This window comes from Mesoplodon bidens (assembly GCF_964165515.1).
Source record: "Mesoplodon bidens genome assembly, chromosome: 17".
In the NCBI taxonomy this organism is placed as follows: Eukaryota; Metazoa; Chordata; class Mammalia; order Artiodactyla; family Ziphiidae; genus Mesoplodon; species Mesoplodon bidens.
The window spans coordinates 3,106,440-3,123,727 of record NC_138174.1 but is presented as its reverse complement, the minus strand read 5'-3'; the positions used below and the strand labels follow the sequence as shown (position 1 = coordinate 3,123,727).

General features: G+C 50.9%; 1 protein-coding gene across 2 annotated transcripts in view; it reads left to right on the top strand.

Moving 5' to 3' along the window:
• The window catches only part of SPATA13 (spermatogenesis associated 13), a 261,378-nt gene that overhangs the window by 206,110 nt on the left and 37,980 nt on the right, over positions 1–17,288 (top strand). For both annotated transcript variants that reach the window (XM_081214378.1, XM_081214379.1), the window contains exons 3-4: positions 5,952–6,320; positions 7,980–8,124. In XM_081214378.1, the coding sequence (XP_081070504.1) occupies positions 5,952–6,320; positions 7,980–8,124 (514 nt within the window). The remainder of the gene's footprint in view (positions 1–5,951; positions 6,321–7,979; positions 8,125–17,288) is intronic.

The following is a 17,288-nucleotide window of genomic DNA, read 5'->3' as shown; positions in this document are numbered from 1 at the left end:
ATGGCTGAGTAGTATGCCATTGTATATAGGTACCACATCTTCTTTATCCATTCATTTGTTGATGGACATTTACGTTGCTTCCATGTCTTGGCTATTGTGAATAGTGCTGCTATGAACATAGGGGTGCATGTATCTTTTTGAATTATAGTTGTCTGGATGCATGCCCAGGAGTGGGATTGCTGCGTCATATATGATAAATCTATTTTTAGTTGTCGGAGGAACCTCCATACTGTTCTCCATAGTGGCTGCACCAACTTACATTCCCACCAACAGTGTAGCAGGGTTCCCTTTTCTCCACACCCTCTCCAGCATTTTAAACTAGGAGGTTTTAACTTATGTTCATCCAAGGACTACATCAGTGGAAATCAGGAAGTGGGAATTTTATTATTTTCACTATTTTCTCACTAAAAGATAGTTTTTCCTTCTATTATGAATGTAGGCATCAAACCAGAGCAATTTTAGCAACACCTGTGATATAACCACCATGGAAATCACAGATCTTTTTCACATCTTAGGACAGTTTTTGCTGATATTCTTAAAATATCTCGTACTGCTCAGTACAGTACTTCAAAGTGTGACAGCTTTTAGACCTATCTCCAGTCCTCTCAATTCATATTACCTATACTACTATATCAGGATTTTTAAAATATTTTGAAAATTGCGTTTCAAAATAATCAGCTTCATTCATAATACTATCTTGTCCTTTTTTCTGTAAATGTTTAATGTGTATATATTTTTTTCATTGAGGTATAGTTGAGGTACAATAGTACATAAATTTCAGGTATATAACATAATGACTCACAATTTTCAAAGGTTATATTCCACTTATACTTATTATATAATATTGGCTGTATTCCCTGTGCTGTACAATATATCCTTGCAGCTTATTTATTTTATATATGGTAGTTTATGTCTCTTAATCCCCTCCCCCTATCTTGCCCCTCCCCCCCACTGGTAACCACTAGTTTGTTCTTTCTGTGGGTCTGTTTCTTTTTTGTTCTATTCACTAGTTTTGTTTTATTTTTGAGATTCCACATAGAAGTGATATCATACAGTATCTGTCTTTCTCTGTCTGACTTACTTCACTTAGTATGATATTCTCTAGGTCTATCCATGTTGCTGCAAATGGCAGAATTTCATTCTTTTTTATGGCTGAATAGTATTCCATTGTGTGTGTGTGTGTGTGTGTGTGTGTGTGTGTGTGTATCACGTCTTCTTTATCCCTCCGTCTGTTGATGGAAGAATACACTTTTTATCCTATGCATTTAAGATGAGATTTTGAGAAGCGGTCTGTGGCTTCCCCAGGCACAGCTATCAGAGCTTCGCACAACGCCGTCTCCTCTCGGCTCCCTCCAGACACTCGACAGCCAAGGGCTGGAAAACTTACAGACTTCTGTTTTCCTTCTGTAACGGTACACGCCTTGGACGCGGGTGGCCGAGCAGAAAAGGCAGAAATTTTGAAATCAGACAGACTGGGGTATAAAATGGGCCCCTCCCCTTTCTGGCTCTAGTAACGTGAGCAAGTCATTTTATTTACTGTAGCCCTAGTGTCCTGATCAGTAAAGCGTGGCCCCTACCTCGTAGGGTGGTTGTGAAGATTAAATACGGAGACGCGCCTGGTGTGGTTCCAGCAGGTCACAGGTGTTCCAGAGTCACAGCTGTCGTTACGTAACCTTGTTCCACAGTCTCTGCCACATGCATGGTCGAGATGCTTTTCCTTCCCCCTCCAGCCCGGTGCCTGTGCTGGGTCCCCTGCGGAACCCAGGCCTCTGACGACCTGTGAAAACCTGACTTCGCTCATTGTATTCACCTGCATCTTCACAGTACCTCTGGCTCATGCAGAGGAAAGTCTCCTTACTTTATTTTATTTTATTTTATTTATTTATTTTGTGGTACGCGGGCCTCTCACTGTTGTGGCCTCTCCCGTTGTGGAGCACAGGCTCCGGACGCGCAGGCTCAGCGGCCATGGCTCACAGGCCAAGCCGCTCCGCGGCATGTGGGATCCTCCCGGACCGGGGCACGAACCCGTGTCCCCTGCATCGGCAGGCGGACTCTCAACCACAGCGCCAACAGGGAAGCCCTATTTTATTTTTTAATCTTCACACAGTCTGAATATGCTTGCCTGTGATATTTTCTTCTGAGTTACCTTGCTGTGCTGCTTCCCTGGAGCTACTGTAACAAATTACCACGGGGGCTAAGACGGCTGACATGTATCCTCGTTGCTGCGGAGGCCAGATGTCTGCAGTCATGGCTGGGCAGGCAGGGCCCCACCCCTGGAAGCCCAAGAGGTGGAGCCCCTGCCTCTTGCAGCCTCGGGGTTCCCTGCGGGCTCCTCGGATCGCTCTGATCTCTGCCTCGGGCCGCACGTCTTTCTCCTTCTTGTCTCTGTGTCCAGATTTCCCTCCTCTTCCAGGGACACCAGCCATTGGATTAGGGCTCATCTACTAGTATGACCTCCTCTTAACCCCACTGCACCTGCAGACTCCGTACCTGCCACTATGGTCACATTCACAGGTATGGGGGTGAGGACTCCCAGTAGATCTTCAGGGGACACAGTTCAACCCCAGCTCTTGCTGTCGGTCCTAGAGACTCAGCGTTAGACGGGGTTCTGAAGGGACGTGTGTGGGATCAGGGTTTTTCCCTCAGGTTAACGATTCACTTTCACTGTGGTTTCAAAGTATGTTTTGAAGTGTCTAAGCAGAGGTAACGAGATCTATTTTGGCTTTTACTTCTGTAACGTAAAGGAGGGAATCTTGCATAGAAGAAAAAAATGCAAACCGCCCCCCAACTAGGGAAAGTATTTTAAAACTATGCTGGGAAGCAAGAATTAACGAGGCCACGGACAGACGTTGGTGATGGGTGTGGGTTGGTCCCGGGTGGGTCTGCGCTGGGCTGCTGGGCTGTGAGGAGAACCTGGGCCAGCAGAGCTCCAGCCCAGGCACTTTCACCCAATGAGAGTGTGTTTAAAGCAGGAAGAAACTCTCGGAGGGCGGGGATGTGGTCACCTGCTGTTCCTTCACAGCGTCTGGGGCCACTGCCTGTAGCAGAGTCTGGGGTAGGTCCTGGCTCGTTGGGTGCAGAGTGTCCTTTGCTGGGTGTTTGTATTTCCGGGAAGAGTCGCACTCAAGCTGTGTTCCCCGGGACGAACCAAGGGTGTATTTCAGAAGCACATAATGTTTGCTAAAAGAAGACTCAGTTTTAGAATTTGCGGGAAAGTTCACATTTGTTTTACTTGAAGGTACCTGTCTTCTGGCAAAGCCTCGCTGTTTGAACGTGAGCTTAAATCTGAGGGGTTTCCCCATCCCTCTGTTCCTCCCTCTGTGCTTTTGCTTTGAATAAAATGGGACATTTCAGTTTTATACATTATGATTCTATTAACTAATTCCTGCACCTCCTGGGGCATCCGGTACCGCTCAGAAGGCAGGCTTTCTCCTTTCAGGTCTCGGTGGGGCTGTACGGTACTGATGTGTCACACGAGAATCACAGTTGGTTCTCCTCGTGCTGCCCTGTGGGCACGAGGCTTTACGCAGTCAGTGTCTGATTTCCTGTCCTCTGCACACCTTCCTTTACCCGCCCCCATCACTTCCTGGAGCCTGTTTGCCCTCAGAAGGATTTGTTACCTGAGCAACTAAGACAACTGCTGGTTCTCCTAAACCCATGTCTCTTTCTCTCTGTCTCTCTTTTTTTTTTTTTTTGGCATCAATGAGGAAAGCAGGCTGCAGGTTGCATATGTGCAAAAAACAAAACCCAAAAAACCCACAAAACCCCACCACCAACAACAAAAACAACTGCACATAGATTTGTGACCAATTTATTGCCTGCAATTTTGTTGTACTGTTTTTCTAGCATGTTGTTTCCCCACCTTTTTATCACTGGGTGATGATATAAATGGGTTTATTCTCACTGTGTGCTTAAGTTGTCTGTGCCGTTTGATTTAGTAATTGAGTTAAACAATCCATAATAGCCTGTTTTTTATATGTATGTACTGCAAAAAAAAATATTAACTTTTCCATGATTACTCTCATATTTTCCCACGGTGTCGGGGACACCCTCTTATACATTCTTTTCTGGAGGTGTGTGAATTAAACTGACAGAAGACAGATGTTTATTCATGTGAGTAAGTGGGAGTTCACAGGAAGCTGTGGCTCCAGGAACTGGTCAGCCCTGGGAACTTACAGAACATCCTAGTAGGGGAAAGTGGGTGGGAAAAGGCTCTCACGGGAAAGCAAGTGACTTTTAGGAAGATAAGGGGCCTGTAGGTGAACAGCTGGGAGACAGGATAGTTTTGTGCCTCTGTCTGTTTCGGTGAGGGCTTCTCTCAGTGACGAGAGTCAATCTTCCGTGGCTGGAAGAAAGAGAATCCCGTCCCAAGGGAGGGGACTTAGGACCACTGAGTTCTGCTTTCACGCAGAAGAAAATCCTGTTCCTAAGTGCCTTCCACTCAAAATGGTGTTTATGCTACAGTGGTGTATGCTGGACCCTGTCCCTGGTGACTTGAAGTAAAGATAGTGGTCCAAGCTGTAAGAATCGAATCAGCAGGTAGCAAGGGAGTGGTGTTTGCTACAGCCCTCTGTCTCTCGAGCAGAGGTGACTTGGTATACGGGAAGTGTCGTGGCTTAGTGGGGACAGAGGTTACAAGGCCCATCCCTGGTGTCTCTGTTGCCGCTAGCTGGCTGCGTGGCCCTGGGCAAGTCACCTCACTTCCCCGGGTCTCAGCTTGGAAATACGGGACGTGCCTTTCTGGTCTCAGTTGCCCCTGACTGGCGAGAGCCCAGAGTCCTTGGGCCAGTGCTCAGGGCGGGGCTGCAGGGGGACGTCCGCCCCGCCGGGCGGTCGGCCAGGGTGGCCCGCTCTGCCTGCCCTGCAGTCACAGGACTTGCCTGGTTAGCCCAGCCCTCCCCGGGCTGGGCTCTGTTCTCTTTTCACTTGGTTGTTACAGGATGTCTTGGGATGGAGGAGCGGAGGGCGCGGGGCTCGCGGGACTGTGCCTGCACGCTCTGCTGCCCCCCCCCCGCTCCCACAGAGCCCGCGGCGGCCTCCCCTGAGCCCAGACTTGGCGGATCCTCTGGGGGAGAGCTCGTCTCCGGGTGGGCTGAGGCCTGGGACGGTTGTTCCCTGGCACAGTGTTTTAAGAGCAGCGATCCACCAGGGCCGAGGCGGGCGGCCCTCTGACTCGCCGTGGTCGCAGCTCATCCTCCCAGGACCCAGGAGGGGACACGCAGAAGCAGGCCTGCAGACCTGAGGCCCCTCGCCTGGGGGCCCAGCGGATCCACACAGAGGTCTGCCCATTTCCACGCCGCGTGGTCTTCTTCCTAGTGCGTTGCCTTGCCTCTGAAAACGTTACTTGAAAACTTAGAAAGTCTTGCCGACTTCAGGGCCGCAGACTCTCCAGCTGTGGGATTGTCTAGTCTGGAATCTGAGACCCTGAAAGGTTAGTGGTGACTAGTCCCAGCGCACACAGTCAGTTAGTCGGCTGATCTCGTCCTTGGAGCCCCTAGTTCAGTGCTCGCCCCAGCAGACGAAGTCCCCAGGTGTGAGGACCGTGCTGAGCAGCCCACACTCGATCCTCTCGAAGCACCTTCTGTCTGTGAACGTAGCTGAGAGAAGGTGCCTCGGGTTGCAAAGTGCAGCCTTAGGGCCGTTTCTCCTACAGGCCTGCGTTACCCTGCCTGTTATGTATATTTGAGGAGACACCCGTCACCGTGGTGCTGATTTTCTTAGTATCTTGTATCCTGGCTCATCATGGGTCACCAAACATCACTAATGAAATTAGGGTTTTAATTCAGCCTCCAATTAAAGACACGTTTGCTTCTTCTCATCCACGTCTCAGTCACATCTTTCTGGTACGCAAACAATTTGGGGGGCTGGGGAGGGGTCGGGGACGTCTGGCTCGTACCTTTTCTTTACCCTCCTGGAAGTCGCCCTCACCTAACTTGTTCGCCTTTGAAAAGGTTGTGACTGAGGGGTCCTGGAGGCGGACCTCCGCACCAGAGGAAGAGAGGCCGGAGGCTCAGAGGGTCCCCAGGAGGAGATGCGGACCCGGGAGGAGGTCACGGCCCCGACCACTCTCTGACTACGGCCAGCCGGTCAGCCTAAGTCTGTCCATCCCTGAAGACTCGATCGCCGTAGACCCCCAGAAAGAGGACACTGAGGACGGTGACCACCAGCCCAGCGGGGCCCCCATCGACCCTGCAGACCAGCGCCCCCCTGCTGGGGGCTGCCCCCGGGGGGCGCCAAGAAGACGCCCCATCTCCGTGATCGGCGGGGTCGGCTTCTATGGAAGCAGCCAGGCGGAGGAGGGGGAGGCCATTCTGCCCCAAGTAAGCCCAGGCGCGCTGCCACCAGAGCCACTCAGCCCTCCAACTGCCTGGCCTCTGTCCTCTGGCTGCAAACTTACCAGGAAACTTAACGCTTTCCTTTCTTCTCTCTGCCTCAAGGATGACGTCATCTGCTCACAGCCTTTCTTCCTGGCTTTGAAAACATGCATGAATTAGAACTAACCCACTGACATTTGGATGTCTCTTACTAATCCTCTGTCTTTCTGGGATCTTGAATAATACGGGAAACTGGTTTGCTGTTTGTTCTGAATCGTCTGGGGAAAGTAGCCTTGCATATTTAGTGAGCTTCCTGAAAGAAGAAATCTGGAAAGAGAAAGTGTCGCTTATCCTTAAAATGTAAAGATATGAAAAAAATAAACCAATTTTTTTCTAGAGATGAGAAAATAATTTTTTCTACCATTTTCTTTCTCTTTGCACGTCAGTTGCAGCTTCGTAACTGTTTTGACAATAGATTAAAATCTTGCTATTATTCCCTTAGTATACTTTAGTAATTCAACAAGTGTTTATCAGTTACCCAGAGAGCCCTTTGAAGCTACAAAACATTTAAATAAAGGCCCTGTTCTGAAGGAGTTTCTATTATTTGGTGAGACTCATACACCAGCCATGGTCCAGGGTTCACAGAACCATACATGACGAAGTGCCATTTTCATTTTTTTTAACACTTGCTAGTTGATATCACAGATAGCCCATAAATTCTCTTAAAAGGGCAACTCCCTATTGGTATTGGATTTTATGTTTACATTCTCCCTATAAGCCCAGCACAATGCTTATTTATAGCAGATACCCAAAAACCTCTTGCTTAATTGAACTAAACGGAACTGAATTCTTAAGGTAAAAAACATTATGTTGAAGAACACCTCACACTTTTTGTTGTTCTAAGGTGCTGTGCACGCTAGGGAATAATTCTGGAAGGCGGCTCTGCTCACCAGTGTATCACCAATGCCACACAAGAAAGAATTCTGAACGAAAGCAAGCTGTAATCTGTTTTAACTTGAAACACAGCCTAGGGGAGATGTAAAGCATTACAGACATTTTTTCATTTCAGAGCGTCCAAAAGAAATGGAGTAAGATAATTTTGTGCACTCTAAGCTCATTTAGGGAACTGGGTAGAAAAATACTGAGAAAACCTACGGAAAGCAGGGACCAACTTGGCCTTGAGTGTAGTTGTAGGGACAGTTCATGTGGAAGGTCACAAGGGCATACAGATGATTCTAAATTTGTGGAAAACCAACTCTCCTCTTAGACAAGGCTCCACGGCCCTGTTAGTTTAGGTGGATGAGAACCGTGCTCCACAAATGCTGGTCCCTGCCTGCAGGCGGGTGTAGGGCGGAGGCCGGGGGTGGGAGTGGCTGGCGTTGCTTCTGCTTCCCTGGGGGTTGCTGGGCGGAGGGGGGGGCACCACTTCCTCCTCTAGCTTCCCCTGCTCCACGCTGGCCTTTCCTGAGTGTCCCCCGGGGATGTGTCCTGGCAGGTGGCCAAAACGTGATGCCCTGAGGGGTCGGCACTGGGGTTTCCGGTTAGAGGAAGGTCGTCCTTGAGCTTGTGCCGCCCGGGCTGCGATCGGGGCCTCGAGGTGAGGATGCTGAGCTCCCGGGGCCCCTACTTCCTGCCCCTTCTCACCGCCTCTCCTTTCCTTTGCAGCCGGCTGCCCGGCCGCCCGTGCCCGCGCACCAGGTGCCGCCCTACCGCGCGGTGTCGGCCCGGCTGCGGCCGTGCGCCTTCTCCCAGAGCACCCCCATCGGGCTGGACCGCGTGGGACGCCGGCGACTCATGAGAGCATCCAACAGTGAGTCTTCGCGGGCCTCCCTGGTCCGCTCCCGGATATGGGGGTGGAGTCCTCCACCGGGCGGCTTCCATTCAACGGAGGAGCCCGGGCCATTGCGCCCCGTCCTCCTGCCCTGGGCCAGGGGTGGGGAGGGCTCACTGGGTGTCAGGAGCTGCCCCTGCAGGGGCCGGCTTATCGCCCCCGTCCAGGGAGGGTGCCCTGTGGGCTCTGAGCCATCACGGTGACCCTGACCTTGAGAAGGTCTGGGGACCGAGTTCCTACCGTGGAGGAATGAACTCCTGACCATGAAGGGGCTCCTGGGGAGGATTTGTCTTAACCTGACTTTCAAAGCTCTTTCTGGGTGTTTGAGATTCACCAGGACTGTTTGAGCAGCACGGAAGAGTTTTTTATCTAATAGATTTGTTCATATGCTACCTTAGTCCCTACCCGGTAAATACTTGCTGACCCGAATTCATGGAATGATTCAGGTTCTTGAGAGAGCACGTTGACGTCCGAGCCGCCCGCTGGCTGGACAGTGTGGCCTGGCCGGGCGCACGGGGCAGGAATAGGACGGCCGCTTACCGTGGGGCAGACACCGCCCCGTGTGCTCTGCCGGTTGGTTCCTCTGGTCGCGTGAACCCCGTGCTCTGGCGGATGTTGTTGTTTTCCTGCTTTTACAGACCAGAAACCCCAAGTGCAAATAGGTGAACCACCCAGGATGTGGCAGAGAAGGGACTTGAATCTACAGTCAGATAGAATTTTCACTGCAGGCCCATGTTTTTAACCCCTGAACTGTGCGGCTCTAGAGAGACACAGCAGACTGCCGACGACCAGACCCTCGGTGGCCGCGTTTACTGTCTTACCTTTGAAAAGGAGCATCGCGCGGCGAGCGTGAGTGCTGGACGAGGCGCTCGGACGCCTGGGTTCTGGGCGGCGCTGCCGCCCACCGGCCAGTGGGCACGACCTCCACGTGACGGTGGTGACCGGAGCCGAGCCGCGAGAAGGGGCGGGATTTAAAGAGCGTTCTTTGCAGAGATTTGAAGGAGGCCGAGGGCATCGCTCGGCGTCTTTACATTTCAGGGAGAGGGAGTGGGGGGCGGGGACCACAGAGGGTGGAGAAGGGAAAGGGAACAGGTGGGGTGAGGCTCCGCTCATCCTCCCCGTGACGAGGGCATCGAGATGGTGACGACAAGGTCGCTGATGGATTGTGACCCAGAAATGGTGGCAGAGGGTGTCCTGGGAGGGCCGCGCCTGGTGCTGGGCGGTCAGGGCGTCATGAACGGTGAGGGTGAGGGAATGTCTGTCCTCCACATGGTGCCGCCTGGCTTCTACCTCAGGAGGAATGCGGGCTGGACTGTCGTCAGACCAGGTGAAAAGGAAAGAGGAGCCGGGGGGCGGCTGGAGGCCGAGGAAGCTTTCGAGCATCTCTTGCTTTTGTGGTCCTCTCGGCCGAGCAGGTGGGGCCCCTGGGATCGCCCCCACCACCACCCCGTCCCGGGGCCCCTGCCCTCCGGCTCCCCCGCCACCTCCTCAGGCCAGGCTTCCGCCCACGCTGGTCAGAGTTCCTGTTCAGTTCTTACTGCTGTTTCCCTGTGAGCTTTCCCCGGCGTCACAGGGAATGGAGTCCCAGTCCCTTAAGCGAGTTTGCGGGCTCTCTGCCGCCTGCCCGCCCCGGCCTGCCGCGCTCACACCTCCTCCGGCGCTCCCTCGCCGCCCGGCTCTCCGATCGCTCTGCCCAGATTCCCCTGCCTTCCCTTCACATACGGCCACGTTCATTCCCCTCCAAATTCAAAACCCACTGCCCTGGGGACCCTTGGAGACAAATGCACCATCATCTTTCTGCACAGCAGTTGCTTCTCTCCAGCCCAGTCATCAGCGTCTGGTGATGCACTTCGAGAAAGTTGTCCAAAAGGAGAGAAAAGGCTGCGAGCACACGATGCCTTCAAAACGTTACTTGTGATGGAAAAAAAGTTGAAACAATGGAAATGTCCACTTTCAGTGGGATAGTCCAGTGTCATATGGGCGACCACTTCAAAACAGTTTACAGCGTCGTTAGGGAAAGCCCGTAACAACGTGGAAAATGACCGATGTAATATTAAAGTGAGAAAAAGGGAAATAATGTTGTATTAGTTTGCTAGGGCTGCCGTCACAAAGTACCACAGACCAGGTGCCTTAAATAGCAGGAATGAATTGTCTCAGTTCTAGAGGCTGGAAGCAGGGTGAAGTCCTTCTGGGGCCCGAGGGGGACCCTCTGCGGGCTCTCTCCTGGCTCCTGGCGGCCTTGGGCCCCCTGTACCTCGGCATCTGGATGCATCTCCCTTATCTCTGCCTTCATCTTCACATAGCGTCCTGTTGAATCAGGGCCCACCTTAATGATCGCTTGATCATCTACTGAGACCTATTTCCAAGTAAGACCACTGTCACTGGTACTGGGGGTTAGAATTTTAGCATCCTTTGGCACGGGGGGGACACACTTCAACCCATAACATACCATGATTGCAGCCGTATATGACGTGTACACATGTGGTCAAAGGTTTACCAAGAATATGCAAAAATGAAAATAGTGTAGTTAGGTGGGTAGGAGTATAGATGGTTTTTCTTCTAACCCTGTACTCATACAAACAGCTTATTTCTGCACCTTCTGTGTTTTGTTTTGAGTTTAGTGTTCTTTTGTTGAGAAGCAACAAAAACTAACTCTACCTAGTTGGAGCAAAAGAGAATGTCTTGGAAGGGTGTCAGGTGTTCCCAGAATTGATGGGGTGGCTGGGAACCTGTCTAGGAAGTGGACGGGAGCCTGTCTAGGAAGTGGACGGCAGTCGGGGTTGCTCCTGGAAGTCGGGGAGCCACATGCAAGGAACCGAGGAAGGCACAGTCTGTCTTTGCCTCTGAAGTCGCTCAAGAGGCAAAGTCCCAGGATGGGGTTCAACTCCCCAGCTCAGGTGACGTGTCCACCACCTGGGGGCACTGGGACAGAGTGGAGGATGGGGTCCTCCAGGGATGGACCCCTTGTTTTTGGTAAAAGGACGCAGGTACATGGATTCCCTGACCATGATGGAGGGGAGGGTGTTCCCCCAAAGGAAATCCAAGTGGTGTTGGAAGTAGAAATAGATTCTGGACAGACGCCCCATTTGTTCATTCATTCATTCAGTGTCTGTTGAGCACCTGCCATGTGCCAGGTGACAGCCATGAGCACAGCAAAGCCCTTTACCTCACACATGTTCTAGTGCGGGGATGATAAATTAACAAGGAACTGTAACATGGCAGGTGGCACACCGTAAAGAAAGATGAAGCAGGTAGACGGTATTCGTTTTTAAAAGAACATCGGGCCTCCCTGGTGGCGCAGTGGTTGAGAGTCCGCCTGCCGATGCAGGGGATACGGGTTCGTGCCCCGGTCTGGGAGGATCCCATATGCCGCGGAGCGGCTGGGCCCGTGAGCCATGGCCTCTGGGCCTGCGCGTCTGGAGCCTGTGCTCCGCAACGGGAGAGGCCACAACAGTGAGAGGCCCGCATACCGCAAAAAGAAAAAAAAAAAAAATAAAAGAACATCGTTTTAACAATGATGCACCTATTCCACGTCTAATTAAAACCCTCTCACTCCTTCCGTGGAGGGAAACAACCCAGAGGCTCACCAGTCACTGCAAACGTCTCCCAAGTCCAGGGCCTCTGAGTACCTCCATCTGTGCTCCAGCCCCACTGCAAAGCCTCGTCAGTGTTTATGCCCAGAAGTAAGTCCAAGCAACACACCCTTCCATAGTGGAAAGAGGTGGAGGAAAGGAAATAGAAAATACATAAATACTGTGTGTACATACACACGTGATACCAGGAAAGGCCGCTTCTCTTCTCTGCCTCTGGTTGTGAGGCACACCTGCTACTTCTGACTCTGCCCGACTTGACCCCATCGTTTGCTCCGGAGCCTCTTCCCCGAGCCCTGCCTGTGCTGGTCTTTGCCAGCTGAGGTGCTCCGAGCCTTCACTCCAAGCTCTCAGCTGGTACTGATTCTACTTGTTTAGTCACCATGGTCTCCTGTATTCCCCTCTCTTAGTCAAAAATCAGTCAATCTACCAAAAAAAAAAAAAAAAAAAAAAAAGTGTTGAGCATCAGCTCTGAGCCAGGCACCACTTTCACCATTTGGAGAAAAGCAGAGAATAAAGCATCACAAAGCGTTTACATTCCAGCATTGAAACAGATTCAGTAAGTGGATAAGTAGGATTAACTCAGGCACTGATGATCCTTCTGGAGAAGGTGAAGCTGGACAAGACGGAGGGCGACCTCGTGTCCCTATGGAGGTGACATTGGAGCCGAGACCTGGAAGATCTGAGAGAGGAGAGGTCCCAGCAGAAGGAGCACCAGATGCCCAAAGCAGGCAGGAACTTGGTGTGCCTGAGGTTCAGCAGGAAGGCCGGGGTGCCTGGAGCTCGGGAGTCAAGGATGGGAGCGGACAGTGCTGCCTGGAGGTCAGAGAGAGGCTGGATAGAAGGGGCGTGGCAGGTCTCGAGAGGGGGTCGGGGTTATTCCGAGTGAAACGGGAAGCCGTTGCCAGCTGGGCTTCAGAGGGGAAGGCTGTCTGGGGAGAGAGGGCAGAGGAAGAGGCTAATTGGAAGGTTGTTGCGTTGGTCCAGTTGGGAAATAATGTGGCGGCGACCACAGAGGACACCCATGTGTCCCCTGGGCGCTCCTTTTCCAGAGCACGAGGCAGCTTAAAAGGCGGTCCTTGGCTCCGAGTCAGCGGGGCCAGGGCTGGGGGCTCTGGTGGAAATACTTCTCTCTTGGGGGAAGAAATTCAGTTTTGACAGAGCTGAGTTCCCGGATGGAAATAAAATACTTTGTCAGTGTATTATTAAGTGATCCCAAAGCCCTATGTCGACCTCTTCATTTCTGGGCTATATGAACATCACCCTCTCTCCGGGGAGATTCCAGCAGGGGTCTGATAGGTAAGGCAGGCAAATCCGAATCTAGAATAAGTGTCTCTTCCAGTAAGGGCAAACCCTCTACCCCTCTATTATGGAAAGGGTCCACTGTAATCAACCCCCCACAAGTAGGCGTCTGGGTCCTTCAAGGAACCGTATCATTAACTTTGTTGAGGGGACACCCTGTGGTTTAGCCCAGGCTTGGCATCTGTGGCTGCCACGAGAGCCATTTTATTTTTTTAACCCACTGAGTCAGCATCAAGACGACCAGGAACAAAGATGGACATTTGCCCCGTGGGACATAATGTCACACGGTTGTCAAACAGCCTCATTTGCAGTGGGACTCCTGTGGGACAGGTGATTTCCCGTGCTTTGAGTGCATTCTGACGTATCCAATCACACCCCTTCCCCAAAGCCGTCCATGAACCCATTTTGTTCTCTCCAGGCTCCCCCAGTGGCTCCTCAGGCAAGCCATTTGCTCTGACCGTGAATCCACACAGGCTAACCCCTCACTGAGGCCAGAGTATCGCTTAGATTTTACTGCTGGGGGGACCTCTGTTTCCGGGGGCACCAGGGAAGTGACAGGAGGGCTCGAAGGAAGAGTTGCAGTAATGGGACCCCCGACCCCAAGGTCACTTGGCTTCTCCATGAGGAGGCCCTGAGTCTGGAACCAACTTAGATCTGGGAGTTGAGTGAGGTCCCTCAATTCCCTGTGGTGGTGGCTCAGGTGCGCCCTCTGCTCACCGGAGTTGGCCATTTCCCGCTACATGAGACACGCAGTACCTTCATGGAGGCCCTCATCAGTTTTGTCCCCCAGGAACCCTGTATAAGTGAAGCGCAGCTGGAGATCAGGTGGGTCACACCATCCCAGTGACCGAGCAGGCCCTGCTGCCTAGGGCAGAAGCCACGCCCACTTTCCCGGGTGGACATCCCACCTCCATGGGGTCCTGGACTCCTTGAAATAGAAGCCTCTCCCGCTGGCTCCCTGGGCCCAGGGAGATTAGCAGCAGGTTGATGATAATGTAGGTGCCACATCCATCATCTGGTTTGGGAGGTAAGCCCAGGGGAGGGTGAGGACCTGACACACCAGCTCCAGCGTTTCTGTCCCCAGACTTCGCACCCCTGCTTCTTCATCTTCCGAGAGCTGTGGCCTCTCAGCTGCCATGTGAGTGGGTTCCCATCCCACCAACGTGCTGGAGTGGCTTCCCCGCCTCAGGAGCCCATGTGTTGAACGCAAAATCCCTGGTACATGCCGCCCAGATGGACAGATTCGGTTTGATCTGAATTATGTTTAGTAAATGCAGTGTGTGTGAACCTTGTTTGGATTCTGATACCAACCAACCGGCTGTAAAAAGGTCATTTTGAGACAAGGGGGGACATTTTCACATGGAATCAGTGTTCAGAAAAGGAATTATTGTTAATTTTGTTCATAGGGACAATGATAGTGTAGTTATTTTTAAGTCCTTGTTCATTGGGGTACGTACTAATATTTGTTGCACGAAATGATACATGGGAGATTTGCTTTAAAATATCCCCCAAATTGTTGGGAACTAGTTGGGAAAAATTGGTAAAATATTAATCCTTCTGGGTTCATCATATAGTTTCTCTACTTTCATGTTTGTTTGCAATTTCATAGAATAAAAGGTTTTAAAAATAATGAAAAGGGTGTTTCCTCTGCCCTGATCAAGTGTTCTCAAAACCTCCAAATCCCAGAAGTGCCCGCAACTAACATTTTCTCAAAATGTAGAAATGTGAACATTAGCAGTTTAATTTTTCTTAAGAAAGGAAGACCTAATCCTTTTCGGTGAAAGTGACGTCCTCCTTCTCAGAACTTTGCAGAACTTTGCAGAACTTTCTAGAACCAGTTACTTCTCTCTGGCTTTGTTTAGAGCTCTTGTCTCACCTCCTCCCTGGCCCATATGTCTCTGAGGAGAGCTTACATGGAGCAATCCTTGGTCACGCTTACCCACTGCACGGGTGTGGTGTTGGAGTAAGAATTCCACCGTGAATCACAGTGGTACTCAGAAGTGCTTTTCTCAAGTTCACGGCTGGGGGGGTGCCAGCCTATAAAAGCCCTGTGGCTTTGTTGGCGATCGCGTTTGTGCCCCTTGCTCTTCCTTGGGTCTGAGCAAGTGTGCCTGTGCAGTGCTGACTTTCTCCTAGGGAACTACCTTTGCTGCCTTTTATGACGTTTTCTCTTACATCCAAGGCAGCTTCTTCCATCACAGCCTGATCTTCCCATACTTATTTCCGTTCCTGCCATCTTTCCTCTCATAACTAGTCTACCTGTTCTGATCAGAAGTCAGATTTGATCGCCCTTCAGAATTCTTATTTTCATGTCTACTCATGCTTCTCTTTCTACCCATCCCATGCATCAAGTTCAGATTAGTTTTCTCCTGTGATGTAAACCAAGTGATTGTCTTAACTGTCTCCCAGGAAGAACGACATCCAGTTTCCTTAGCTGGATGCAATCTTAATGGGTCACAAGCAAAGGAATACAGCATGCCACTGAACCAGGAGATTTGCGTATGCCATTTAAAAAATATTTGTTACATTTTCAATAAGGCTTTTACTCAACCAAAAAGTGTTAGAGTATTTTGTAATCATGCCGAACCACAGAGGAAAGAAAACGACAAGATTAGATCCAATGAAAACTTATTATAAAAAATAGAGAAAATGACTTTCTGGGGAGACACAAACATGAGTTGACTTGATGGACTTTTTATGGCTTTTTAAAATATTTCGTCCCACATGCTGTGTGGAGCGGCCAAAAAAATAAAATTAAAAAAAAATTCAAAATTACTCAAATGATTACTTGATTTGATTTTTTTTTCACATCTTAATTTCTTATGAATATAGTCACTTTGCACGCTAGGAAAGAGAATCATGTTAGACCAGTGTAGCCCTCCAGTGACCTGGGCCAGAACTGCTGGATCCGCAGCAGAATCATGTCAGCAGTTAAGCCGTCACCCATGACGTTGTAAAACTCTAACTCATAACCACCTGTGTACATTATATTTTCGTTAGGAAACAACCAAAAAATCCAGTCCTTAAGGGCATGATGCACATGAATAATATCTTGTTCTATAAAAGAATAACCCAAATTACACAAGTGGCTGCCTGTGTGTGAAGCACATCTGTCTGGCCAGTGTTGCTGGGGGAGGAGGTATTTTGAAAACCTCTGAGGTTTAAAAATTCCTAGTTCTGCTGTCAGTGAGGAAGCAAGAAAACAGTGCGACAGACCGCACTGCTATTGATCAGGGTCAACCACGAGAATATAAATTTAGAGATAAGGGTGGGGAATTGGATAACTTAGAAATTTCCAAACTAATGTACTTAATGACGAGAAATCCAGCATGCTGCCTTTTTCCTTTTGCCGAGAACACACTGAGGCCCGTTTTAGAGACGCGTCCAGGTCTGAAAGGGGGTGGCAGGTGTCGCCGCGAGTGGGTGCCTGCTTCCTCCGTCCGTGTCCGTGGAAAGGCCAGGCGGGAGCTCCCGCGGGGGGCCGGTCCGGTCCCACTTAGCCCATCATGAGCCCGGCGACCTCTGTGGGGTGGACCTGTACACTCCCGAGCCCCGCACGGGCGCTGCCTTCCGCCGGGGCCCCAGGGGGAGCGGCCGCACGTGCGCGGCGCTGGAGGACCTGGGGTCCTGCGCGCGGGGCTGCACACGGGGCTGCACACGGGGTCCTGCACGCGGCGGGGAGCTGCCGGCGCGCCTCCCGCAACTGCCGCCCGCTGACCCCGCGCAGCCCGCACGCCAGCCTGGCTTTCCTCTGGTGAAGGTTCCCACACAGCTTTCAGGTTGGTTTGTCTACGGGAGAAAGGCGTGTGTCAAGACGGTCCACTGTCTTTAAAGCCCAGTAGTTTCAAAGGGCAACTGAGGTTATCACTCGGGATATCCTTCCCCGCCTGCAGCTTCCAGTCCCTCTGTTTGGTTTTGTGCAGAGATGTATTTTCTCAGCCACGGAGAGATTTCCTTATGTATGTGCTTATTTACTTTCCTGCATTTAGGAACTAGTATTGCTTGTAAAGGCCAGTTTTTCCAACCTCATTATGAAGTTGATTATCTTAATATCATTAGGAAATGATGTAGGACGTGCCATTAGGACATGGTCAAACTGTGGCATTTCAGGACGCGTCCAAGGTGCGCTGAAACCTTTCTGACTTGAGCTTTCAATACTCTCTTGGGTTAGGAGACACCTCATTTGTATTGATCCACTGAACACATATATCTGCTGTTGTGTAACACATATGTATATATCAACATGAGCCC